At 43.2% G+C, this 26,928-nt stretch overlaps 1 protein-coding gene across 1 annotated transcript in view; it reads left to right on the forward strand.

Moving 5' to 3' along the window:
* The window catches only part of LOC124593828 (peripheral plasma membrane protein CASK-like), a 703,051-nt gene extending 676,388 nt beyond the window's left edge, over positions 1-26,663 (forward strand). Inside the window, exons 11-12 of the mRNA XM_047132179.1 lie at positions 26,373-26,558; positions 26,628-26,663. Of these exons, the coding sequence (XP_046988135.1) occupies positions 26,373-26,558; positions 26,628-26,663 (222 nt within the window). The remainder of the gene's footprint in view (positions 1-26,372; positions 26,559-26,627) is intronic.
* Positions 26,664-26,928: the final 265 nt, after the last annotated feature.

A 26,928-nucleotide genomic window follows, 5' to 3' on the forward strand; every position in this document is an offset into this window, starting at 1 on the left:
TTGCTCATCAGCCACGATGGCTGGTGAGTCGTGGCGAGGCTGTTCTTGCAGCCCATTGGGGGATGTTTTCAGTAGGCAGAGAGCTTGAGAACGTGCCGATCAGGCCAACCGTGGAACACTTTTGTATCGAGGTAGATGAGGACAGCACGAACAATGTAAAGCCTTCCGTTATCTTCTTGAATGATAACGTCGTAGCGACTACGAAGGTAAGGCACAATCACCGGCCATAAGACGTCAGAAATGCAGCTATGATTACTTTGCGTACACATTGGCACTCCCTTTCATTTCCCCCAGGTGAAGATGACGAATACAGTCTGGTAAAGCTCGTTCGCCTCTGTGCTTCCACAGCTATCGTGATGGATCCTGAACCACGATTTGCCTGAGAAGACTACTTGGTGGATCTGCTGTGGCCAGTGTTGTCATCGAGCGCATCACTGTCTGCGCGCTGTTGTCGTGTTAAGTGAAGCAGCATGAAAGTTCGCCATGCTGACTTTCCTCGTCGCTCCAGACGTTATCGCGTTGTCCTTGTGGATACTCGTCTTGTAGCAAACAAGCCCATGTTCTGACTCAAGGTACGGGACATGGCTGTACGATCCTGCACGGCCGAGAGAACAATGTGTGTCACTTCTCAGGCGCTAGTCGGGTGGGGTCGTTCTTACAAGATATTCTCACAAACAAAACAACCGTCATTTAAATCCGATTCATGAACGAGAAACCCACATCGTAACCTTTCCTTACACTGTGAATGTAGAATGTGGATGGCTTTAATCCTGCAATTGTGTCCGGTTGCGCTGAAATACTAAGCATTTACATATGCGAGAATGAAGTTTCCTTCAAACCAATTTGATATTTGTTTCAGTATTGTGAATTGAGTTGCTGCGTAGGCGTTCAATCAGGAGGTAACTGATTAAAAATCAACAGTGGAGGCTGACTGTGCTGCGTAGTGGTTAAAACACTCCATACATTTCCAGAAGTAACCTGGTTCAAATCGCCTTCCGGTCCTTCTGATGTCGGTTTCCGTGTTCACTTGTAAAAATTTCCAATGTGATTTCTTCCAGAGCCTTCAATTGGATTGCTGTGCCTTCCATCTCCAACTAATATTATGCTTAGTCATTCCAGACTTGTACCTATCTTTAATTTCGGAATTCATTACAATAAGACAAATACCGAAGCGTGCTTCTCAAAATTCGTTCCAGCTTCCGCATTGTAAAATTTGGCATGTAATATATATGTTATAGAGGATGTGGAAGTTTCAGGGAAAGTATGCCATCACTGGTGATAGTACACCTTCGCTGGCCCACTTAGTAGAAGTGGATTACTGATTTCATTTCTGGCAAACAATACACATTGAGTACGGATAGTGCACTATCACTATTGAATGTATGCCTTCACTGCCAAGAAGTAAGGAATGTGCACCATGGCTATAATAACAAAACAGTCGTACTTAGAAACTTGCATTTATAATCTGTAGTTTGAAAACAGTCATACTACGTAAAATTCATTTATTGCAGCAAGGACGTGTACCATGGTACTTTCGAGTTACACAGCACATTTCTATTTTTGCAAAAGCATCTCAGAGTAAAAATGGTTTAAATGGCTGTAAGCACAAAGGGACTTAACATCTGAGGTCATCAGTCTCCTATAATTAGAACTATGTAAACTAACTAACCTAAGGACATCACACTCATCGATGCCCGAGGCAGGATTCGAACCTGCGACCGTAGCAGCCGCGTGGTTCCGGACTGAAGCGCCTAGAACTGTTCGGTCACCGCGGCCAGCCCATCTCACAGTATGACATTTTTGCTGGCAGTTGCATTTGAAGAATCCTTGGCCACTTCCCGTCGACTGAGATGTCGCAACTGTTCTCACGGTAACAGTTTACTCTGCTGGAACTTCCTCCTCTGAGATTTTTCTTAGAGGGCAAGTACTGAACTGGGATCTGAGACAAAATGTTGTAGTTGTAGCCGCAGTGACTTACCGTATCGTCCCTTCCGGAATTATTTAAAAACAAACAGTTTTGTGTATAGCTGGCTCAGCACATCAAATCTCGTCCCGATTCGGTAGAAGCCATCTGCCGTTGTCTCCAGGACGACACCCAAGATCGACCTAGCGTCTCCTCCTCCTCTATCAAAGTCGGGAACTGGAACACTCACAGTGCAGCCCTTTTCCACTGTTGGAAAGCAGCGATCTGAACATTGCCGCGTTCTTTGCGCTTGTTCTTCTAAGCACTTCTACGCTTCAGTTTTTTTTATTTTTAATAGCACAAGTTGACTCATCTAAATCAGTCAGGCAGTTGTCATTATTGTCAAGAATACTTTCTTCCTCTCTGTTCTCGACCTCTGTTCCTGTTGGAATGTTATCCTACAACATTTCAGTCCCTGTCTCACTGCTAACACTCACTTCATTAATTATATTTTCAAGGTCATCCTCAGAGTGAACGTTCATCAGTGCTTCAGGACGTAATCCTGTTGAAAACGAAACATGTTGAGGAGGGCAGCCAAACATCGCTTGATACGGAGATTTTTTGATTCCAAAATATACAGCGCTATTTTCCATTAGCTGCACAAATCTTAATGCACGGCTCCACTCCGCGGTTTTGTGCTCCTGCATCCATGTAAAACTAAAACCAAAATCCGCCCGAGCAGGCCATGAAGGCGCAACGGTACTGACCTGACGCCGTGTCATCCTCAGCCCACAGGCGCCATTGGATGCGGATATGGTCAGCACGCCGCTCTCCCGGCCGTTATGTCAGCTTACGAGACCGCTGCATCCATGTAGTTAGCATATTTTGTATGCCTTAATTTGCTCGCTCTACGCTGCCTTGGCTCTGACTGTGTCTAGGTTTACCGCGGACAATCTTAAAATTGGGCCATAATTCAGCTAAGCTGGTCATTATTTTGCTGAGGAACTCCCTGCCATTGTCAGACTGAAATACTGAGGGACTGCCTAACAACGCAAAAATGTCAATAATATTATCGCATACCTCTTCAGCTGTTTTGGACTTCAGTGACCTGAGAACAACGAATTCAGTGAGGTGGTCCTGATAAACCATTACAGATTTGTAAACTCCATCTGGTCGCGACTGGAAGTCGATGACATCAACTTCACGTCTGGAATTTAGTTCCTTGAACAGCATTGGCTTCACTACTATTTTTTTCTGACTTTTTTTGCTTTTGTAAACAAGGCTCACACAAACTAAGATAAAATTGGACATCTCTGCATGTTATACTACAGAACTTTGACTTCAAGCATTTTGTCATTCGGTCGTGTCCACCGTGGCCAGTCATTACATGAGCATCATGCAGAATATCATACAGTGCTTCATCATAAACATGGTGTTTAATCTTACCTTTTTCAGTTACATATTGTATTAATCTGGTTACTCCATTCACTTCCAGCACTTCATATCTCTTCAAAAACTTGTAGTTGTTGCCGTCCCTCTTTCATCCACATTTTAGTGATTTAACCTTGCTGGTAAGTGACTCGTACTTTTCTCTGGCCATGAAGACAGAATTATAACTGAGATTTGCCCGTTCCAATCTAAAATGTTCGTAGAACTTCACTGATTCAACCATAGCTGCACTGATGTGAACCGTAACTGCACTACTGTCACCCACAGCTGCGCTACTGTAAACCGTAACTGCGCACTGTCAACCATAAATGCATTACTGTATAACATAAAAATACCGAGTTGACGTCAATTACATTCATGCTCACGCGTGGTAGCGTTGTCGGGTGCACCGATAATAATCAGGGAGCAGCAATGGTGCACCTTTCGTAGTGGATGTGTTTTTCCTGTCTGTGGTAAGCTCTCACTTACCATTTTAGTGATGGTGTACATCTACTAGGGAAGGTTTACCTTCCCTAATCTTCCACTGTAACATATACACACCGCTCAAAAGAGCACCAATTGAAATTGTGCGAATTTTCGGACGTTCCTACGTTATCACAACACCCGGTCATTGAGTAGACCAAATTGTTTCCACTTTGCAATAAGTTTCAGCGCACATATCGACTACATGTCTGTTAACGACGACTTGCCCTATAGTATCAAAATAGTATACACTTAAGCTGAACAATTGTTCATCATCATTTAATTACTTGCTCATGGCAGATAGTGACTTTATTTAAGAGCAGGTATGAATTTATGGAAAAGGCAATTCATTTAAAAGAAGAAAAAATGTATGAGCTGTTCACTTGATGCACGAATAGGCAGACGCTAGCTAGGCCAGTGTTGCGATGAGCAACGGCACAGACAGAGAGAGAGAGAGAGAGAGAGAGAGAGTGCTGGCGCCATTGGTAATAGGTGGTGCACCACCCCCGCACAGCAGCCCTCGCTGCTAGTAAATTGCAGCGCACTCCCCTGACTGCGCGACCCGTATATCATCGGCGCCCAGAGCGAGCTTACCCGTGGCTGCCTTAACTTGCGCCCCACTGCTAAAAATTTATACCTGCGCTGCCGCAGAGAGCGAACTTGGAGAGATGTGGAGGCCTCTTCTCGGCGGCGTCGGCGGCGGCAGGAGCATTATGAAGAGCCCTTCGTGGCTGTGTTCCTTACCTCGTCGCTGGAGAACGTGCACGGACTATATGCAAAGAACCATGTCGAGGCGTGCACGCTGCCAAGACAAACGGCAATGAAGCGGCAGCGTTGCTGCGCCATGCCTTCACAGGCGCACATTACAGCTTTCATATCACCGTGTTGTAACAGACAGATGTCTGTCAAACAGAATCGTTGCCCTCCGTATGCGCTAGTTGTTGATATAAAGAAAGAGGTCACAAAAATACTAACCGATGCGAGGAATATTAATAGTGATTTATAAATTACTTCACAGTTTTTTAAACTCGTAGATTTTTCTATCAAGAAGCGCGGATTATGCTGGGATGTTGCGCATCATAATACGATCTGTTTTACGGATTTATGATTTTAGAATGTGTGTTCTTTATGTTTTCACTGCATGGGACATCCGCAATTGAAAATCCTAGATTCTGCTTCCCGTACTTTTCTGCAATCTTGCGGTACTCTTATACTTCACTCTCTTACGTACCTATCGTGTTCGTAATTGAAGCTACTTTGCCATCTTGTCAGTAATCATGAGCGGTTCGTATTACTTATGTCTCATGGCATTTGGAGATAATTTATCTTTGATTTGTAACTGAAATATAATCATGGATTTTGAATTTTGAAACTTCTTGAGTACACATATTATGTGGATCTAAATCTTTCTTCACTAGTGACTATATTCCATTTCAAGTACTCTTGTGGTATTTTCGGATATACATTTTGTGACAAACTTCGACAGTAACTTCAGAAGTATCAAGTCTAAGTTAAGGTTGTGCATCGGGAGGGTAGTGGGGCGAAACTAGACGCTTGCAGCTTATCTTCATTCTTTCACATGCTACACAAATGTGTTTTTCAACCAGACTTGTCCAGTTAGCTGCATTTTACTGAAACCCCTTAGGCTGGTCTCTCTTGTAGATTTGTAAGGAAATGCATTGCAATGTCAGTAACGGCGTAGTATTTAAGGTGGAAGAGGGAAAGAAAGGAAGGAAGGAGGGTTAGGGAAGTTATAGAACATCATATCGTCCATGTGTAGCTGTTAGAGACAGAGAATGGAGTCAGAAGTCTCCGTACTATAGTTAAAATAATCACTCCAACGGTAAAGCAGTACAGCAAAACTGGAAAAAGTATAAATCGGTATAGTTAATTGAAGTCTTTTTTCCACATTACAAGTCCTTCGTCTTCACCACTGCGACATTTCGTTTTGTATCATCAGTAGAAACTGAGGAGACTGACTGTTCTTCTACCTGGTCGTAGCTGTATGAGAAACGCTTTCTAATTGTCTGCAGCATTTTATTGACACTCGTTACTATTATTATAGTCATAATCATTATTGCTGTTGTGTTAATACCTTTCGCATAACATTGAATGTCAGTCACTTAAAGATCGTCGCCTCGGTAGTTTACCTGACGTTCTTTAAACACAACGTCCTTCAAGCTTAGTTTCATTTCCAACAAAAAAACAAAAAAAAATTAAGTTACCTCACTTCACTAATCGGCAAGAAATACACAAACAATGACAGACAGAATTTGCTCTTTCACAGAACATACCGATAACATTGATTGATCAACGATAATTAAAAAGTGTATACGAAAACACTCTACAGAGTTCACTCATAATCGTACTTCTTTTTCCCTTGTATAGGGAACACAATGAGCTTTTCGTGTTCAATAGTTTCTCTACACCTAGGTCATAGGATACAACAAAATCAAACTGGCCGTAATGAAACATTCTCCTCTAGACAGCGTTTTAAGGAGTAATCTAGAAACACACTTCTAATGCCCACCGTTCTCTGTGGACTGTAACAAACAGGAAACAGGCAGCTATTTGCTCAATGCGAAACGTTATTTAGAATTGTAGCAAAAAGAGTGGGAGTGTGCAGATTATTGGTTAGGGTACTTACGATAATTTACTGGTCAGCGCCTATTTAATTTTCTTTAGAAAACCTACAAAATATTTGAGATTGTATTTTTTAAATTACGAGACGCTAAGAGGAAATGATAAAACATCCGACTGGTTCATGGGCGATTATGAGTTTGTCACTGACGATTTTTAATGATCAGTTTGAAAACTCGCTGTGAGTGCGTTTTTTTTTTAATCCAACATTTGACCAAGAAACAGATGCACATAACGAAAGACGTACATCGCTGATTTAAATCTGTTGTCGAGTTACGGAACATGTCATACGTCACGTATTATGACGTTTTTGGAGATAGAAAATCTCTTCCATATGAGTTAACATGGATTCTACGAATATAGATCTTGAGAAACTCAGCTCGCTTTGTTGCCCCATGAGATCATCAGTGCTGTAGTCAACAGCGCTCAGGACGATGCTGTGTTCGTAGAGCTCAAGAAGGCATTTGACACCGTCCCACACTGCCGTTTAATGAAAAAATACGAGTTTATCGAGTATCGAAGCAGATTTCCAACTGGATTCGAGGCTTCCTTGCAGACAGAATTCAAAACGTCGCTCTTAACTGATCAGAGTCGATAGATGTAAAGTAATTACAGGTGTACACCAGGATGTGTGATACAATCCTTTTTGTTTACAGTGTATGTAAAAATGGTTTAGCAGAAAATGTCAGAGGCCCATAAGGCTATTAGCAGGTGATGCGGTTGTCTACAAGAAGGTAGCAATAGCAGAAGATAGTAGCGATTTGCAAAAGGACCTACAAAGGATTGATGAATGGTACAGTGAGTAGCAGTTGACCCTGAACGTAAATACATGTTACATACTGCGCTTATATAGGAGAAGAAATCCACTGCAGTACAACTACTCTACTGATGATAAATTGCTGGAAACAGTCTGGCGCGACCTTCAGTGGAATGAACACACAAAACAAAGTAGATGCTAGACTCACATTCATAGGAAAAATATTAAGGAAATTTAACTCACCCACTAAAGGTGTGCCTTACAAAACACTTGTTCGACCTGTTCTTGAGTACTGCACATCACTCTGGGACCCTTATCACGTAGGGCTTATAGAAGGGATAGGGAAGATCTGTTATGAGCAGTACCTTTCGCCGTAAGATCGTTTAATCGGCGTGAGAGCGTTACTGAGATGCTCAACGATCTCCGGCGTTGCAAGAGAGGAGTTGTGCACCACGGACCGGTTTACCATCGAAATTCCGAGAGGGGGGCAGGTTATTACTGCCGCCCGTCACGAAAAATGACCAAAACGAGAAAAGTCGAGAAACTGTTGTTAATACAGAGGTGTACCGGTAATCATTCTTTCCACGCGCCGTTCGCAAGGGGAAGAGAGAAAGGGGGAACAGATACTGGTACTGGAAGTACCTACCGCTACACAAATTCAGCTGCTTTGTAAAGTACTGATGTAGATGCAGATGTAGAAACGTAAATGTGAATATACAAAATCATGAGTCCAAACACTGTGAAACACTGGCTTATTTTTCACCACACACACTAGTAGTTGCAGTAGTACTCATTTGCTTCCATTTAACTACACTGCCAATAAAAAACATAATTCAGGGAATATTCTTCCGAACAGATTCATACAGAATTAGTTCTTATTTATCAAGTTAGTCATCAGTTGAATTATTATGTGTGATGTATGTAGTACCTCCCGTTTGTCTTACAGGTATGTCTGTCACAAGTCAGGAATCTCACGCAAAACGTGTTTTCTTGTCGCCTCATTTTTACCCTCCCCTCTTACTAATGGACACAGTGTCTAATTTGGGTTAGACAAGTACTAAGATTGCTTTAAGTAAGCAAACTGTGTCATTTCGTGATGATTGTAGCGGTTCTGCTTATCGTGTATCTTCTCGAAGAAAAAATCGGTGTTTATCATTGATTGATTAAATTTCGATAATGTATCACAGGTTACAATAAATCACAGTGCAGGATTAATAATTGAGTACATTTATGCAGCTCTAATGTAATTATCGAACCCTTAGAAGCACACAACTTTCCTTACATTCCGTGTTATACTGCACAGATCGTAAGTTTTGTTCTTGGGGAAATTTTCAAAAGCGCATTCTTATTCTTAAACAACGAAAAACTTAATAACGATTTCCATGCTTCACTTTTTATTCAAGTGCAGGCGTAAAAATTAATTCTAGAATTATATAGTTCTCCGTGACTACGAAGAGTACGATCTTGTCAAGGTAATGGTTAAAGAATATCTGAATAATTTTCTATAAATGTTTGAGTGCATACTTCAGTGACATGCAGTTTCCACAATGCGCAGTCGGATGTTTAGCTGCTATTTGTCACTACCTTCCCTATTTTTCCCTGCGTGAAACCCGGACAAAATGTTCAAATATACCTGTTCGCATCTTAATTACTTTTATGATCCTTACAAGTGTTTTTATCAGTAATTTGTCAGAATGTTCGTAACAAAGATCCAGAATTTACAGCCGGAAGTATTCATTACAGTTGACGAAAATGTCTCGACTGTGCTCGAATTTCAACGTGACTGCGAAGTTATATGGAAGCGTATAACAGGTCTAGTCGAAATCAAGTTAACTATTGGATGTTTTTATTGGCCACCCGATTCCGCTGTGTCATTTTTACAGTCATTCAAAGAAGGTTACGGTCAGTAGCGCGTAAATACCCAGATCATGCAAGACTAATTGGAAACACTCTTATCCTACCGAGTCTACACAGGGACGACTGTTCACTCGTTGCAGGGGATACATACAGTCAGTCAGTCTTGCAAAGTTTTCTGACAGCTGTCTTGAGCAGGTTGTTCGGCAGTACACACGCAGCGGAAATGGTTCAAACGGCGCTGAGCATTATGGGACTTAACTTCTGAGCTCATCAGTTCCCTAGACTTAGAACTACCTAAACCTAACTAACCTAAGGATATCACACACATCCATGCCCGAGGCAGGATTCGAACCTGCGACCGTAGCAGTCGCGCGGTTCCAGACTGAAGCCCCTAGAACAGCTCGGCCACCGCGACTGGCCGCAGCGGAAATATCTCAGACCATGTAGCTACTAACAGGCTGGACCTTGTCGACAGCGTTAGTATAGCGATTGGATTAGTGATCATGGTGTCATTATAGCAACTATGGTTACTATGATTTAACAACGAAATTCAGAAAGTGCTGAGGGAGCAAAGCCTGTTGCAATCTCGGTTCAAAAGAGAACGTGCAATGGTGACAAGCATAAGTTACTAGGATTCGTGTGTCTGTGAAAAGATCTATGCGTGAAGCATAGAAGTGGTACCCTTATCATACCTTAACAAAAGATCTTGCCGATTACCCGAGAAAATTCTGGTCCAGCCTAAAATCGCTAAGCGGATCGAATGGTTCTACCCAGTCACAGACTTCCGTACAGAGGATATAGTAGGGGATACTCCTGGCGTGGACAAGCAGCTGAGCCGGCCAGGGTGGCCGAGCGGTTTTAGGCGCTACAGTCTGGAACCGCGCGACCGCTGCGGTCGCAGGTTCGAATCCTGCCTCGAGTATGGATGTGTGTGATTTCCTTAGGTCAGTTAGGTTTAAGTAGTTCTAAGTTCTAGGGGACTGATGACCTGAGCAGTTAAGTCCCATAGTGCTCACAGCCATTTTTGAACAAGCAGCTGAAAGTGTCAAAAACAAACAATCCGCCAGGACCAGATGGAATCCTAGTTGGGTGTTACAGAGTGTACTCCGCGGCATTGGTGCCTTGCTTAGCCTGCATTCATTGCGAATCCCTCGCCCAGCGAAAAGTCTCAGGCGACTGGAAAAAAACGCAGGTGGCTCCTATGCATAAAAAAAGAAGAGACCTGCAAAATTACAAGTATTCTGAACATACTCTTACGTTATATCTTGCCAAGGACAGTAGGCAGTAGGCAGATTCCATATTTATAGATTTCTGAAAAGCTTTTGACACAGTGCCTCACCGTCGACTCTTACCGAAGGTACGAGCATACTAAATGTTTCCTGATACGTGAGTGGCTCGAAAACTTCTTAAGTAATAGAAGCCAGTATGTTTTCCAAGTCAGCGAGTATTCATCAGAGGCAAGGGGATCTTCGGGAGTGCTCCAGAGAAGTGTGATACCACCGCTTTTATTCTCTGTATACATAAATGATCTGAGGGACAGGGTGAGTAGCAATCTGCTGATGATGCCGCGGTGTACGGGAAGGTGTCGTCGTAGAGTGACTGTAGGAGGATACCAGATGACTTCGACAAAATTTACAGATGGTGTGATGAATGTTAGCTAGCTCTAAATGTAGAAAAATGTAAGTCAACGCAGATGAGTAGGAAAACCAATCCCGTAATGTTCGAATGCAGCATTAGTAGTGTGGTGCTTGACACCACGTCGATTAAATATCTAGGCCTACCATTGCAAAGCGATATGAAATGGAAAGAGTATGTAAGAACTGTAGTGAGGCAAACGGTCGACTTCGGTTTATTTGGAGAATTTTAGGAAATGATGTTTCATCTGTAAAGGAGAGAGCTTATAAGATACTAGTGCTACCCATTCCAGAGCGCTGCTTGAGCGTTTGGCATCCCCACCAGGTCGGATTAAAGAGAGACATGGAAGCAATTCAGAGGCGAGCTGCTAGGTTTGTTGTCGTTAAGTTCGAACAACATGCAATTATTACGGAGATGCTGCGGAAACTGAAATGGGAATCCCTGGAGTGAAGGTGACGTTCTTTTCGAGGAACACTGTGGAGAAAAATTAGAGAAACTATAATTGAAACTCAATGTAAACCGATCCCACTGCCGCCAACGTACATTTCACGCAAGGATGACGAAAATAAGATAAATTAGAGCTCGTACACGGCCATTTTTCCCTCGCTTTATTTCCGAGTGGAACAGAAAAGGAAATGAACAGCAGCGGTACAAGGTAACTTCGACCTCGCACCCACCATACGATGCCTTGCGGAGTGTGTTTGTTTGTTTGTTTGTTTGTATGTATGTCTGTATTTATGTATGTGGGTCGTTATACAATCATCTTGAATTCCGTGACCAATATGCAGGGTTTCACAGAAACGTTGAACTTTCGAGGAGCTGTAGAGGGTGTCTTGAGGAACAAGTAGTGGATAGGGACCGGTATCCGGATACGTCATTCAACGACGCTACATAGCGCCGAAGATACAGCCCATCCCTTCGGCAGCAAACGTGACTTCACCGCTGACGGACCGTAGGAGGAACATCTCGTAAAGCTTTTTGCTGTAGAGTGATCGCGACTGATAGCTACGATCGCCAGTGGAGAAGATTGCACTATCTGCTGCCTAGAAAAGCTTTGTTTTCTATGAGTGGACTGCTCTTGTTGCCTTAATGGATGACGGTTTTGGTCACAGAATTCCATCCGTAGTTTATTTTTCTGTTGCAACCCTATATAATCTGCAGTGTTCTTCTTCGGTATACAGGAGAAAACCAAACTGTAGACGGATGACCGTGTCGGAAACCACCATCATCCAAGGCAACAGAGGATCGCATTCACATTAGACAAGGTCTGCCAACAAAGCAGCTAGCTCTATTTTCTCCACAGGCGATCACTGAATAACAAACATTTCGAGACGTTCCACGTACGGCCCCGACAGCGTACAAAGTCGCGTTAGCAGCCGAAGCGGTGGCGGCGCCTGTAACTTCGACCTCTGTAGCGCCGTTAGATGATGTTTTCTGACCTCGGCCCGTACCCTCAGTTAATTTCTCAAGACGCCCTCAACATTTCTGCGAGACCCTGTAGATTGTTTAATATTCCCCAGCAGTGTTTTCTTATAAAAACTACCATCTATAAATGTACACATTCTCTAATTCCTCCAATAATTCGAAAACTGATTATTGTGCACTCAGCCATTATCAACTTTACTTGTACATATGGAGTCGCCATGACTAGTCCAGCGAAGTACCAATAATGTTGCCATCAAAACGTAGCGTATTTTCTCTCTAGTTCATAAACAGGCCCATTTATGTAATTACATAAATGCAAGATGCCAGTCGTTGCACCGATAGGATAGTTTGCCTGAATCGATGTGAATTCCTTTTCATTTACATAACGAGAGCACTTCCATGTATACAGATGCGTTATTTAGAAGCTTTCTGAATGTCTGCTGAGGGTGTTCTCAGCATACTGCATGTGAGAGCGGCCTTATGTTTTTAGGGGACTACATACGTTTCTTTTTTTGTGAGCATTCGCCATCCAGCAAACACACTGGGTTCCATCATTCATTCGTTCATTCTTTAAGCTAATCAGATGATGGTTTCACAGAAAAAGTTGTTTCTATATAATAGCGTCTTTGTTAGTATTACAAAAAAATGTTTACATATTTGTGGTGTACACTACTAGTATTGCTAACTATTCTGCAAAGTAGAATCGTTTCTGGACTGTACACATTTTCTGTGACGTTGTCTACCTTGCTCGATACATTACAACGAAAGCGGGTTCAAATAATAGGTTCATGCCGTCAAAGTTTTTAGAGCTCTGGTGATCGGCCATGTTGCTGACTTATGGCGAAAATAAAGTGATTTTCATTTGAAGCGACTGAACCAAGCATTTCAAGTGGCCGGGCGGATCGATCAGAGTAAATACCATGTACTGGATCTCCCCATTAATCGAGATGAGGTGCAGTGGGAAGACACTGGAGACGCCTTCGGGAGGGCGGCGGTTCAAATCCACCGGTTCGGCCATTCAAATTTAAGTTTCCCGTGTTTTCCGTAAATCGCATAGGCAACTGCCGGTATCACCTCTTTGATAAGGTCACCGACAGTTTACCTCTGCAATTCGAACACATGTTCCTCTCGAATAACAACGTTGTTGACGGATGTGAAATTTTAACCTTCTCTGCTTCCTTCTGACTTAGATAATCCCCTTCGTGAAAGCTTTCTACACTCCTGGAAATTGAAATAAGAACACCGTGAATTCATTGTCCCAGGAAGGGGAAACTTTATTGACACATTCCTGGGGTCAGATACATCACATGATCACACTGACAGAACCACAGGCACATAGACACAGGCAACAGAGCATGCACAATGTCGGCACTAGTACAGTGTATATCCACCTTTCACAGCAATGCAGGCTGCTATTCTCCTATGGAGACGATCGTAGAGATGCTGGATGTAGTCCTGTGGATCGGCTTGCCATGCCATTTCCACCTGGCACCTCAGTTGGACCAGCGTTCGTGCTGGACGTGCAGACCGCGTGAGACGACGCTTCATCCAGTCCCAAACATGCTCAATGGGGGACAGATCCGGAGATCTTGCTGGCCAGGGTAGTTGACTTACACCTTCTAGAGCACGTTGGGTGGCACGGGATACATGCGGACGTGCATTGTCCTGTTGGAACAGCAAGTTCCCTTGCCGGTCTAGGAATGGTAGAACGATGGGTTCGATGACGGTTTGGATGTACCGTGCACTATTCAGTGTGCCCTCGACGATCACCAGTGGTGTACGGCCAGTGTAGGAGATCGCTCCCCACACCATGATGCCGGGTGTTGGCCCTGTGTGCCTCGGTCGTATGCAGTCCTGATTGTGGCGCTCACCTGCACGGCGCCAAACACGCATACGACCATCATTGGCACCAAGGCAGAAGCGACTCTCGTCGCTGAAGACGACACGTCTCCATTCGTCCCTCCATTCACGCCTGTCGCGACACAACTGGAGGCGGGCTGCACGATGTTGGGGCGTGAGCGGAAGACGGCCTAACGGTGTGCGGGACCGTAGCCCAGCTTCATGGAGACGGTTGCGAATGGTCCTCCCCGATACCCCAGCAGCAACAGTGTCCCTATTTTGCTGGGAAGTGGCGGTGCGGTCCCCTACGGCACTGCGTAGGATCCTACGGTCTTGGCGTGCATCCGTGCGTCGCTGCGGTCCGGTCCCAGGTCGACGGGCACGTGCACCTTCCGCCGACCACTGGCGACAACATCGATGTACTGTGGAGACCTCACGCCCCACGTGTTGAGCAATTCGGCGGTACGTCCACCCGGCCTCCCGCATGCCCACTATACGCCCTCGCTCAAAGTCCGTCAACTGCACATACGGTTCACGTCCACGCTGTCGCGGCATGCTACCAGTGTTAAAGACTGCGATGGAGCTCCGTATGCCACGGCAAACTGGCTGACACTGACGGCGGCGGTGCACAAATGCTGCGCAGCTAGTGCCATTCGACGGCCAACACCGCGGTTCCTGGTGTGTCCGCTGTGCCGTGCGTGTGATCATTGCTTGTACAGCCCTCTCGCAGTGTCCGGAGCAAGTATGGTGGGTCTGACACACCGGTGTCACTGTGTTCTTTTTTCCATTTCCAGGAGTGTATTTCTATCCATTGTACCAAAACTTTACATTATTGTAAACATGTGTTAGAAAAGAGAAGTGGCCCAGCGGTTCTAGGCGCGCAGGTTCGAATCCTGCCTCGGGCATGGTTGTGTGTGTTGTCCTTAGGTTAGTTAGATTTAAGTAGTTCTAAGTTCTAGGGGGCCGATAACCTCAGAAGTTAAGTCCCATAGTGCTCAGAGCCATTTAGAAAAGAGAATTGGGGAAGCCCAATTGGAAATAAGACCGCGAAGCGTGCTGATAAGACTCGTGAGTACTGCAGCTGTGACCTGCTAAGTAGCAGAGCAGGGACGGGGCACAGGGCCACACATCGGAGAAAGCGATTAGTGGCTTAATGTCACCGAATACAGTACAGTTCAGTAGATAGGACAGCTGGTCGTTATCAGCCGTGAACGTTAGGCGTGCATGTTTAGCTGCGGGCGCCGCGGCTGAGCGAGATCGCGATCAGGCAGCGTGCAGCTGGCGACTCGGTGGCGGCGGCCTCCCGTGGAATGAGGCGATGGGCGAGCTGCGCTCCAGGGTGGCGTTGCTGCTCGCGAGGCTGACGCGCAGGGCGCGCTGGAGGCGCCTCTTCCGCTACCACAAGGTGAGCGCACTTTCAGCTTTCCACTTCCAACACACAGCTTCGTTCTTTATGTGTTTGTAATAATCTGCATCTGGGTCGCCTTGATTGCTGATGTCCGAAATTCGTTACAAACTAACGAAACGATTAAACTAGCGACTAGAATGCTGTGGTCTCTGTATTGGGTACTGTACCTAGTGTGTCATCTGACCAATGAGCTTGACAACGCCGAACAATCTGCGTGTTTGTTAGTTGGCTCCTACCCCAAGTCTACTCTCCACTTGACACAAGACTCTCTAGTGGAAAACTTCCACGAATCAGCGTACCTGTGACACGAATCGTCAACCTTTGTTGTCAAACAGCACCTCAGCACCGGAGAATCCATATTCTCACTGTGCAACATTTATACTTTAAATTACAGCTTTAAAAAAAAAAGTTTTCCATTACGCTATTCCTTTTTAAACAATTTAATGTAGACTCAAATGCAGCATTTAAATGTTTGATACCACTACATGTCATCCCTATCATCAGCAACAGTGCAATAGTGAGATGGTATTGCTTTACAATTTCTTCTCCTCGCGCCACACGACGTGCTCCCCCCATCCCCCTGTGAAGTCAAAGAATAGAAACTGTTTGCACTGTGCATAGTAATTAAGTTTCATTGCTCTTTCGTGAAAGATTTTGCACTTGTGCTATCAGCGCGTGTTCCCTGTATACCTTGGCTTCCTGATACTGAATCAGCGAAAGTAAATAAATTACAAAAATTACACTCACATTTGGTCGAACGAAGAAATGTATGTAAATGGTAAGACAGTATTACTTTGTGGAAACACTTGAGAATCAACGTGCCATAGACGTATCTATATTCCTTTCACAGGTAGAGAATAAACCAAACCATAGTAAAGGTACTATGTAGTATTCCATTTTTCATTTGCTCTGATGCGAAGTATATTTTCATCTTTCTTTAGAAAGCCTAACAAGGCTTAAAGCAGTACACCTAGCTCGTTTGGGCTCGAATTAGAGCGCTAACGTGCTTTGCTATACAGATTCCCTTTGTGTATCTTTAATTATAATCATCAGGAAAACTGCCAGTTATTAATTACCAAGATCGATCTATCTATGATACGTCAAAAGATTTCGTGGTGGCTATACCTTACAGGACAGAGTTGACATTTTTGCATCTGAACACGTATACTCAATGAACTAAGACAAATTTGAATATTTGACAGACAAGTGCAACTCAAAAGGACAAACTGTAATTCTTAGCACCCTCTCCTCATAAGATAATTGGAAGCAGCATGTTGGAAAACAAAACAAGTGAAGCTTCCCGTGTAATAAAATAAATGAAACGCGGATTGATTGGATGGCAGATGCAGATTCTGGTAGTTTATCGATAGTTAATATACCCCTTCAAAGTTAGTTTTAAAAGAAAAATGTGACCTGATGTGGAAAACTGCTACAGCTGTATCTCGTAAATATTTGCAATAAAGTCATAAGATCATATAAGCCTCGGAGAATACTGGTGCCTTATCCATACGACAGACGTTGAATGTGGTGAGCAACGGTTGTAAATGATTCATCAATGCTACTAGCCACTGCAGAAAATGTGACGTAATAGTTACGAAAACCTGTTGTAACTATCTGCTAATTCGGCGAATACTGTGACTTTATTTAAATACTATCCGTATTTTGCTTTGGTGTAGTTGGTGAAGCACATGAGCGCTGCTGATTTTGAGAACGATGTCTGCACGAAGAGCTTCAAGTTTCTCTCTGTTGTGTTATTCTTTCCAGGTGCGAGGTCGAGGGCACCTTGTACCGCTACTACTTATTTCCTTTCCTGTTCCACTCGGAACTTTCCATGTGGCATACTCTCATGCGCGTCGGCATGTGTCAATGTGATGTTTCAGCTTTGTGCATTTATAGCTCGCTCATTACGTAGACACATGCGTTGAAACTGCCAGTACTGTTTTCATGTGACTTTTTTGTATTGACGTTTGCTATGTTAGTAACTCTTCAACTACCGAGGTGTTGAAGCACTTATGTTTTTTATTCATACGATATACTTTTTGTTACTAAAAAGTTTGTAGCAGCTAATTATCGTAAACTGTTAACTTTTTGTAATTTATCATTCATTTCGGTAGCATCAGTGTATCTAATACTTGCAGTGACGAAGCCTGGCAGGAGTTCCTCCCACGTACCAGCCGCCATGATTCCGAATTATAGCAACATTTCACAAATTAATCAGAAAAAAGTTTTGACGCCTACGTTAACACGGGACATATCCGTACTAATATTTCTAAGTCCTTTCGAATGCCGCTCTAAAGTATGCAATTCAGTTTTTAAAAAAATCATACTTGTTGCAATAAGATGGTTGTACGGGAGTTACAGAGTAGTAACCTTAATGAAGCAGAGAAAAAGTAACTGCCTTACTTGGTACTACCATTTGCTTTAACTGTATGCGGGGTGCTTCGCAATTTCTACTACAGGCTTCTAGGGGTTATAGAGGGGCTTACTAGACAAAGTGTTCAGGAACCCTGTTTCAGCAGAACTGTAGCATTTGGACGTAAATTAAGTTTGAAGGTTGGATCACTTTCAAATCTCCCGCTTCACCGGACCGTCATTACCCTCAAAATCGCTCCTACGCCGGTCGTCCTACCAGACCAATGATCGCTTATTTGTCGTATGGACTCGGTTGAGATGTGACCCGCCTCCGTGTCTGGCAGTTATTTGGTCTTCACATTATAATACGAATAATTCAATATAGGTATCATGTTTACATTGCACTGATTAACATGTGACAATTAATAACATCAAATATCCAAAATAGTAATTACTTCAGTAGCGTGCTTTATAAAACCAGTTGCGAATCAATATCTCGCAAAATTGCCCTTGTATCAAGTGAAGCTTTCTATTACTCAAAAATATATCCGCAGCAGCGCTTCTCTCTACGAATTTCCATCTTCTTCCCTCTTTCAGATTTTGTGAGCTAGCAGAAAGCTTCTGAGGCTTTTGGAGTGGCTCCAGTTCCTGAAGTTAGCCGATTAATTGGATTCTGTAAGTGAGTTACCCTAATAGCGGCAGATGAATCGATGCCTGTGTGCGGATTTCCTCGCGCTCAGCGGTTTTTCAGCTGAGGCCGCTCTCCGACAGCAGCACAGGGGTGCTCTTATCCCGGCACTTCCGAGCAACGGACTGCGGAAGTAGACTGATCTTCTTACGTCGCATGATTACACATTAATCGTTCCAGTTGAGTTGTAAATCACAGATATTAGTTTCATATATAGTAGAGGACAGTGAATCTTAGGAGCTCACAAGTGTTTACTGTAAAGTCATGGACATGAGTAATGCCTTCTGGACATGAAAATAAATGCTCAACAGAGTTTCGTTGCTTACAACTAATGGAAATATAAAGTTAACCTAAAAGCGTTATTGCGAAACACTACATATCCAAATCCGAACGTCTCAAGCATAAGATTATTAAAATGATAATGAATTTCTGTGTAGGCCACTGTAGATGCTCAAGCATAAGAAACTTGCGTTAAAAGTAAAATAAAAAATTTGCAAAAGACGGTAATAGATATAGTTATCCAAGCGATGGAGAGTACATATCTTTGCAGTACTAAGAGTTTCTAGATTCTGGAATTACTTGGTGGGATGTATCTGGACGTCTTGCACAAACTTATTTAGAGATTTGAAGGCTTTGTAACTGAGGGACGTTTTCTACTGTAACCCCTGTAATACACGCAGCTACTGTTTCACTTCTTTCTCCGCAGATGTGCAAATGCTGCACCTAGGAATGTATTATTAATGCTTTAATCGTTTCAGGACTCAATTTCAAGGGTGTCCACCGTGGTATAAATTTGAGACATGTTGAAGTTTTACAGCTGTTCGTTGATCACTTGGATGGATACAGAGTAGAAAATTGTGCTTCTCATTTTATTTGGATTTCCGTACGGATACTATCTCCCCTTGTTGATGAATGACATGTTCAAGAAAGTTGTTGACAAAATAATAAGTGCCAAGTAAGTTTGGTTTACTTCATTTGACGATTACGGTAACAGTCGTAAAAAGAAGAGAATCTTCTCTTGTCCTCGAACAGGCAAGCAACGGCGACGTAGTGCCTTAGTCTTGCATGCATTTCCGGAAGTACCTGGGGGCATACGTAATCGCCGTTCGGCCATCTAGATTAAGATTTTTGTGTTTTGCATAACTTATTTAAGATGAACGTTGCGAAAGGTACCTCTGTGAGGCCGCGACTGATATTATATCCCGTTCCAGTCGAATTACGGTTTGTGCCCCGTCTTTAATGACCTCTTCGTCGAAAGGATATTAAACCCTGATTTTTCATTCCTTTATTTTTATCTGATTCACAACAACTGTCGCCAACACCAACGATGAACATTTTACGAAAGGCAATAAAATAAATCTATCTAACTTGCCCTTTTTGAAACGTAGGAACTACAAGAACATTACATTTCCAGCTTTTAGGGCTGTCAGGAGCATCGTGGTATTTTTATTTTGATGTACATTCGTCCCGAAGTTCTAAGAATGGTACAACTGTTTCGAAATTAGCGGCAGTGTCTTCCTGGTCATATCGTGGCATGGTGTCATTTGAATAACGAAAGAAATTAGTTCCCTAAATGGCACAAAGCTCGCATTGCATGTTTCAAAGTTATATATACTACAGTTACTAGTTTCCCTGCGCTTTGAATTAAGTTCAGATCAGTGCATTCCTCTGCAAGCTGTTTTGGAGTAAGATGGTCTTTGTCTGCGAAACTGCAGGTCTGTCCCACAGGCAAAGAATGCCACGGGTCGCAAGTGGAAGGGCGGTTGCAGTTTAATGAAGCACATCGCGGCACGCAACGAACTTCACTAAACAAGATTGCCAACTTTAACTTGCTTCGCGTCCGGGACTCTTGGCTGCATTCTATCAGACATTCCATTTGCGTCGGCTGTGCTGCGTGAAGGGTCTGCGTGTGCTCTGAATGTAAAGAAGCACGCAGCCGCTCCGCGGCGCGAATGCGTAACTGCTCCAGCTTTCATGGAAAAGGGGGGGGGGGGCACTCCTCGCTATTGCGGCACGCCTGGGCACTGGTCGTTAACTGAGGCTTTCAGCCGAAAAATGGCTGAGGGCCTGGTCCCGCGCTTACTTTTATTGTACTTGTTTCTCTATGCTCATTTACCAAACAGTTTTTACGAAGAGCTGTAAAGTTATATTCCAGTAATATTACAGACCTTGCTAAACCTAGTCGCTTATAGAATGGCATACGAGAACTGAAGTGGAATCAATGAAAGGTTAATGGTACAGAATGCTTAGCTCACAGGAGTGTTCCTTTGATCTGCTTTTCCATATTCGTTTGCTTGATTACGGATCTGGTTCTGTGTGGTCTCCTCTATACGTTATGCAAACAGATAAAATATAGAAGTTAACACTATACGTTATGCAAACAGATGAAATATAGAAGTTAATTACAAAATTGTTAAGACTTTCGGGTCCATTTGTTGACATATTCCCTGTTTTCTTCTATCTCGGGCTGTTGGCCGACGTATGTTTTATAACTTTTCTGACGTTTCGCCAAAGACCATTTGACAGTCCATTTGTCAGAAATTAATTAGTTTAGCCTATTGTAATGGCGAAGATGACGTGCACAACAAGTATGCGCGTGCGTCATTCCTCATTTGACATGTTAGATTATGGCCAGAAACGACGTATGATCCAGGACAGTTACGGGCAGATGTGACGTTCAGTTATTACCTGCTTGCTAAGTGAGTAGAAAGTGTGTGATTAAGACTCATTTTAAAACAGAAAGGTATATGAAGAAAATATGTCGATGGCAACTCTTTTTCAATAACTTACAATTCTACTTGTCAGTTTGTAGTTAGGTAGTATTTACGCAAATAAAATGAAGAAACCTCATGGTTCGCTGACTCCAGTTCGTAGTCTTAGGAGATAATATAATGTTATCAGCTTTACCACTAGGCTGTTGTCAAGTCTATGCAGCTAGTTGGACAAAAGAAAATCACACTTACAACGAATACTTAGGACGAAACAGGAGCCTCCTTAATATTACTTACGCCAGAAATGACGGCGTTCCTGTAAAAAACCGGATAATAAAAGAAGCTGATCTTCCAAATTGAAGCAGAATTTAATAAAGAAGTGTTAAAAATGAAGGAAACCTGATACATTTCTAATGAAACGACTATAGATCCCTAATATGCAATTTTTGAAAAACTAAAAACGTAACATTTTGACTGTTGCCGGAATTCAGTGAATATCACACTAATTGAGACTGAAACAATTACTGGTATTCATCAAAAGAGGTAAGAAAGGTCCTCTAATGGTGCTATAATACTGTGGTACGACGAGTTCTGAGGTATAAACAAACTTGAACCAATACGCGTCTGTCACATAAAAGTTTTCATGTGATCTAAATGCATCACCAATGAAAATTAATGTAGTCTTTCCTGGATTAATGGCCGATGCATGTATTTTACTAGCACATTAGGTAAATCAGCAGTCCGACGTGCAGTTTTGATAAACGTGCAAAAGAAATAACACTCAAAATCTGTAAATACACATTTGTTGTTGCCGCCTTCAGTCCGAAGACTGGTTTGATGCTGCTCTCTAGGCTCTTGTGCAGGCCTCTTCATCTCCGAATAACTACTGCAACCTACTTCCTCCTGAATCTGCTTAGTTTATTCATCTCGCAGTCACCCTGTATGATTTTTACTACCAACACTTCCCTTCAATACTACATTTGTGATCGCTTGATGTCTCAGGATGTGTCCTATCAACCGATCCCTTTTGGTCTTTCAAGAGATGTCCGTTCCGTTCAACTGCTTTTAGAAGTTCTTAGATGTCTCAGACAGAATTATGTCATTCGCAAACCTCAAAGTTTTTGTTTCTTCTCTTGGACTTAAAGTCCTACTCCAGATTTCTCTTGGTTTCCTCTACTGCTTGCTCAATATACAGATTACACAACAACGGCGACAGGGTACAACCGTACCTAACTCTCTTCTCAACCACTGTCTCTTTCATGCCCCTCGATATATTTAGCAAACGACGAAGAAACCACAAAATTAAATATTTATATCAAGCATATGAACATATAGCTCCCGTAAATGCTACAAGAATGGAAGCAATGCGAAAAAGAAAATATTCACAAATATATAATATTTTGCAATGAAAAAGAATTTAATAAAAGGAATTAGTTTCTGTTTATCTCTTTCAAATTACTGAAAGAATGGTTTAAAAATCCGGGAATTGAGTAAAACAGAGAAGTCGTAAATGTAATTTCTGGGAGAAACTATGTTTATTAAACACTTCCTTTGGAAACAGATGTACGAGAAGAAAGTTCCATGATGTCCGATGATGAGACACACAGCTGTGGACAAATGGGGTATCGTCATCACACGTTGGCAGCCCAAAACCAGAAGCGTATTCATTATTATAACAGCCACTTCTATAACGATGCAGTGGAAAGTGAGTTATTTACAGCCTCATCGTTGACTGCAGTATCTGTCGATGGAGATGTAGACCAAACGTATTTCACTCAGAAAAAAAAACCACGTCACTGTGCTAAACTTTTCTCATCACTGTTATAAAAATTACCTTTTTATGTTATTTTCTTAAATATTTGTTTATGGCGAGAATCGTATCAGTAAATTTATATGCTCAGTGTCAAAATAGTCCTCTTCGTAAATATGTTACTCCACTTTCCGAATATCGTAGCTTTCAAATTGTTATGTGAAACAGTAGTCCGTGAGAAGAAACACTTCCATACATTTACACTCTGAGGTGACAAAACGTCATGGGATAGCGATATGTACATATACAGATGGCGGTGGTGTCAAGTACACAAGGTATAAAAGGACAGTGCATTGGCGGAGCTGCCATTTGTATTCAGGTGATTCATATGAAAAGGTTTCCGAAGTGATAATGGTCGCACGACATTAATTAACGGACTTTGAACGCTGAACGGCTGTTGACGCATGGGCCATTCCATTTCGGAAATGGTAAGGGATTCAGTATTCGGAGATCCACAGTGTCAAGAGTCTGCCGAGAATACCAAATTTCGGGCATTATCTCTCACCACGGACAACGCAGTAGCTAACGGCTTTCACTTAACGACCGAGAGCAGCGCCGTTCGCCTTGAGTTGTCAGTGCTAACAGACACGCAACACTGCGTGAAGTAACGGCAGAAATCAATATGGGACATAAGACAAACATACCCATTAGAACAGTCTGGCGAAATTTGTCGTTGATGGGCTTTGATAGCAGACTACCGACGCGAGAGCCTGTGCTAACAGCACTATCAGTTGAGTCGCAATATTAGTTGGTAAGAACTGATGGTAGGGATCGAGTGCGGCGCAGAACCTACGAAGCCACGGACCCAGGTTGTCCACAAGTACTATGCAAGCTGGTGGTGCCTCCATAATTGTGTGGGCTGTGTTTACATGGAGTGTACTGTGTCCTCTGGTCCAACTGAACCGATGTATGATTGGAAATGGCTGTGTTGGCTACTTGAAGGCCATTTGCAGCCATTCGTGGACCTCATGTCCCCATACAAACGATGGAATTTTGGTGGATAATAGTGCGCCATATCATCGCTTTGAAGAACATTCTGGACAGTTCTAGCGAATGGTTTGGCCACCCAGATTTTTGGGACATAATGGAGAGGTCAGTTTGTACACAAAATTCTGCATTGGCAACACTTCGGCAATTATGGACGGGTGTAGAGCCAGCATGGCTCAATATTGCTGCAAGGGACTTCCAACGGTTTTCTGAGTCCGTGTCACGTCGAGTTGCTGCACTACGCCGGACAACAGGAGGTCTGCTCGATATTAGGACGTATCCCCTCTTTGTATTTCACAGTCTGCGCAGTGCACCCATTAACACAGTCTATAAAGCTGCTACTTTGAACACTCCATTCCGCCACACACATCAGTGGTCAGTCTGCCCAATTATCTCCAGACTCCTTGGTTGCCGCTTCACAAAGCGTTCTACCAATACTTTTCAGAGCTCGTCTCTCCCGTAAAATATTTTATATTTGGAATTTTGCTTTAATATGCAATTTTATGATATGTAAATATTTTATTCAAAAATAAGTACATGTTAATAGACGTGCAAGCATACAACATCAGAAAATTAAGAACAGTAATTCCATAGGTGGTAATTACAGAACATACATAGAAGGAAATGCACTACTGCAGTTCTGTCTTCAATGTTAAAAGAAAGAACTTATTTTAACGGATTATCGTAATACCTTTACACATTACAATTTATTACCATTATGAATGAATGCACTCCAGAACTTCCCGCTTTCGAAAAGACCGACCATGTACGGTATGCTGCCGGTCGACTCTAAAATCACGTAGCTTGCACCACGGTCCATAAGACGGTATATCCTGGTAAGGGTACGACAAGCTTCAAAAACACAGTCATGGGCGCGCGTCCTGTTGTAACGTTAGGAAACGAATCGGTGAGCGTTGCGACACCCGGGAGGGCGTGTTTTGGCAGCTGTGGAGGCCGAGCTGGGCCGCAGTAGCTTTGCGGCGTCGGCAGTAGGTGGCGGCATCATGTCGGCGCGTCGATTGTCAGAGAACAGAAAAACTCCCCATCGCGCGCACCCCCCCCCCCCCCCCCCCTCAGATTTAGTGGTAAAGTGGCTCAGTGGATAGCCCGTAAAAAGCTGAACATTTATCACGCATGAAAACAGGAAGTTAAACTGAAATGTGAAAAAAGAAGCAAAATAGAAACAGTAGACACTCCAAGCTCCTGATACGAAACATCGAGCAAGATGCACGAGCCGCGCCGTCGCGGCTGTGTAGTGATGGTATTGGACTGCAAAGCGGGAGATCAGTGTTCAGAACTCTCAGAGAGAGAAATTTACATTTTCTCTTTTGGAGTATATGCTAGAATCGCAATCCCAACCTGTTTTCGCCACGGCATTGCATTGCTACGGTACATGGTATTATTTATTTATTGTATTATTATTAATTTTATGTTTCTTGGCTCAAGTCATCAAAGAAAGAAGTACGAAGTGGGAAGTGATAAGATTTCCCTCCTTTCGTTGTCCATTGAATACTTGTGATGGAAACAAAATGCTCGATGTATTCATTAATTACCGAGGTAGGTGGTTCAGTGGTTAGCACACTGAACTCGCACTCGGAGGAACGACGGTTCAGATCCTCGTTCGGCTGATTTAGGTTTCCCATGATCTCCATAAATCCCTTCATTGATATAAATGAAAAAATAAAGTCCGTCGCACTCAGTCCTTGATAGGGAATAGCCTCTTTACGGGTGGGGTGTAGCCTTCGTTTCGTCGTCGCACGGAGGAGGAGGAGGAGGAGGGGGGTAGCGAGGCCATCGCCCTGGCGGCCTTTTACCTCCGCGAGAGATTCCCAGTACTCAGTTTGAAAAGAGACGGAGTGCAGTATAGGAATCCGAACGAGGAAAACTCCCCGCTCCTGTCCGGAATTAAATTCGAGGCATCCAGGACCGGAGACTAACGCTTTACCTGGTAGACCAGCATGGCTAACAACAAAAAACATTAATAATGACAATAATGATGATGATGATGATGATAACAGTGAGGTAATAGTTAGACAAGGAATATGATTTTAAACGTGCTACCCGTTGGCAATATGACACCAGAATAGCAAAAGAAAATTTGTGAATTCTCTGTGCTTGTATGTAGGATTGGTGATAGAACGTGATACCTTTCTGTACTGCGTATTTCTTTGTATTTCCGTTCGAGTGTTTTCTGCGAGAAACTGTCTCTTATTTTCCATATATCAAAATTATTTCTAGGAGATGTTCCTTATGGTCGTGTGATTATTTGCAAAACACGTGTCTTGTAATGAAAAATTCAAACGTCTTTATTAGACGAGAAGTGTTTTAGAACGCTGAAACGGAGGATATAAGTTACATTTGTACTTTTGAGCTGGAATGAAATGTATCTAGGAGACGAGTACTCAGCCGTGCAAGACAGTTAGACGCAGCGCGCGGTTTGATGTTGCAGCTGTACGACCGCATCTCGAGCAAGGTGGTGAGCCCGACGCGCGCGCCTCCCAGCGACGCGGTGCAGAAGTGTCGCGAGGTGTGTGAGTGCCTGCGCGAGGTGGAGCGCGCCGCGCCGCCGCCCACGCCCGACACGCGCGCCGACATCGCCGAGCTGCGCGAACTGCTGGCGCGGCCGCATCTCAGGGTGAGTGCGCGCCCCTTTCTTACACTCTGTAGCTACTCACTCATTTAGTTGCTTCTACTTCTTTTTCAGACAGCGGCGGCTACTTCATTTCAGACTACAGCATAGTATGTCCAAAACGTCGATGATAAAAGTTGTACTTTTTCAGTATAACATCAGTAATGCATATACTATCATCTCACGTAACACGATATTTACAGAGATACCACACTTCTCTCTAGCTAACAGGCGACAAGTCGAAAGAACAAAGTGCGTGAGAACTTCCGTTAGTGAACCAAGTGAAAGAGTCAATAAAATTCTTCTGGGCTTGAGGCCGCATTGTCAATGATAAAATTCCCAATTTTATAATTACAATGCGGCCTCAACCCCAGAA

The sequence above is a fragment of the Schistocerca americana genome, chromosome 1, assembly GCF_021461395.2.
Source record: "Schistocerca americana isolate TAMUIC-IGC-003095 chromosome 1, iqSchAmer2.1, whole genome shotgun sequence".
Classification (NCBI taxonomy): Eukaryota; Metazoa; Arthropoda; class Insecta; order Orthoptera; family Acrididae; genus Schistocerca; species Schistocerca americana.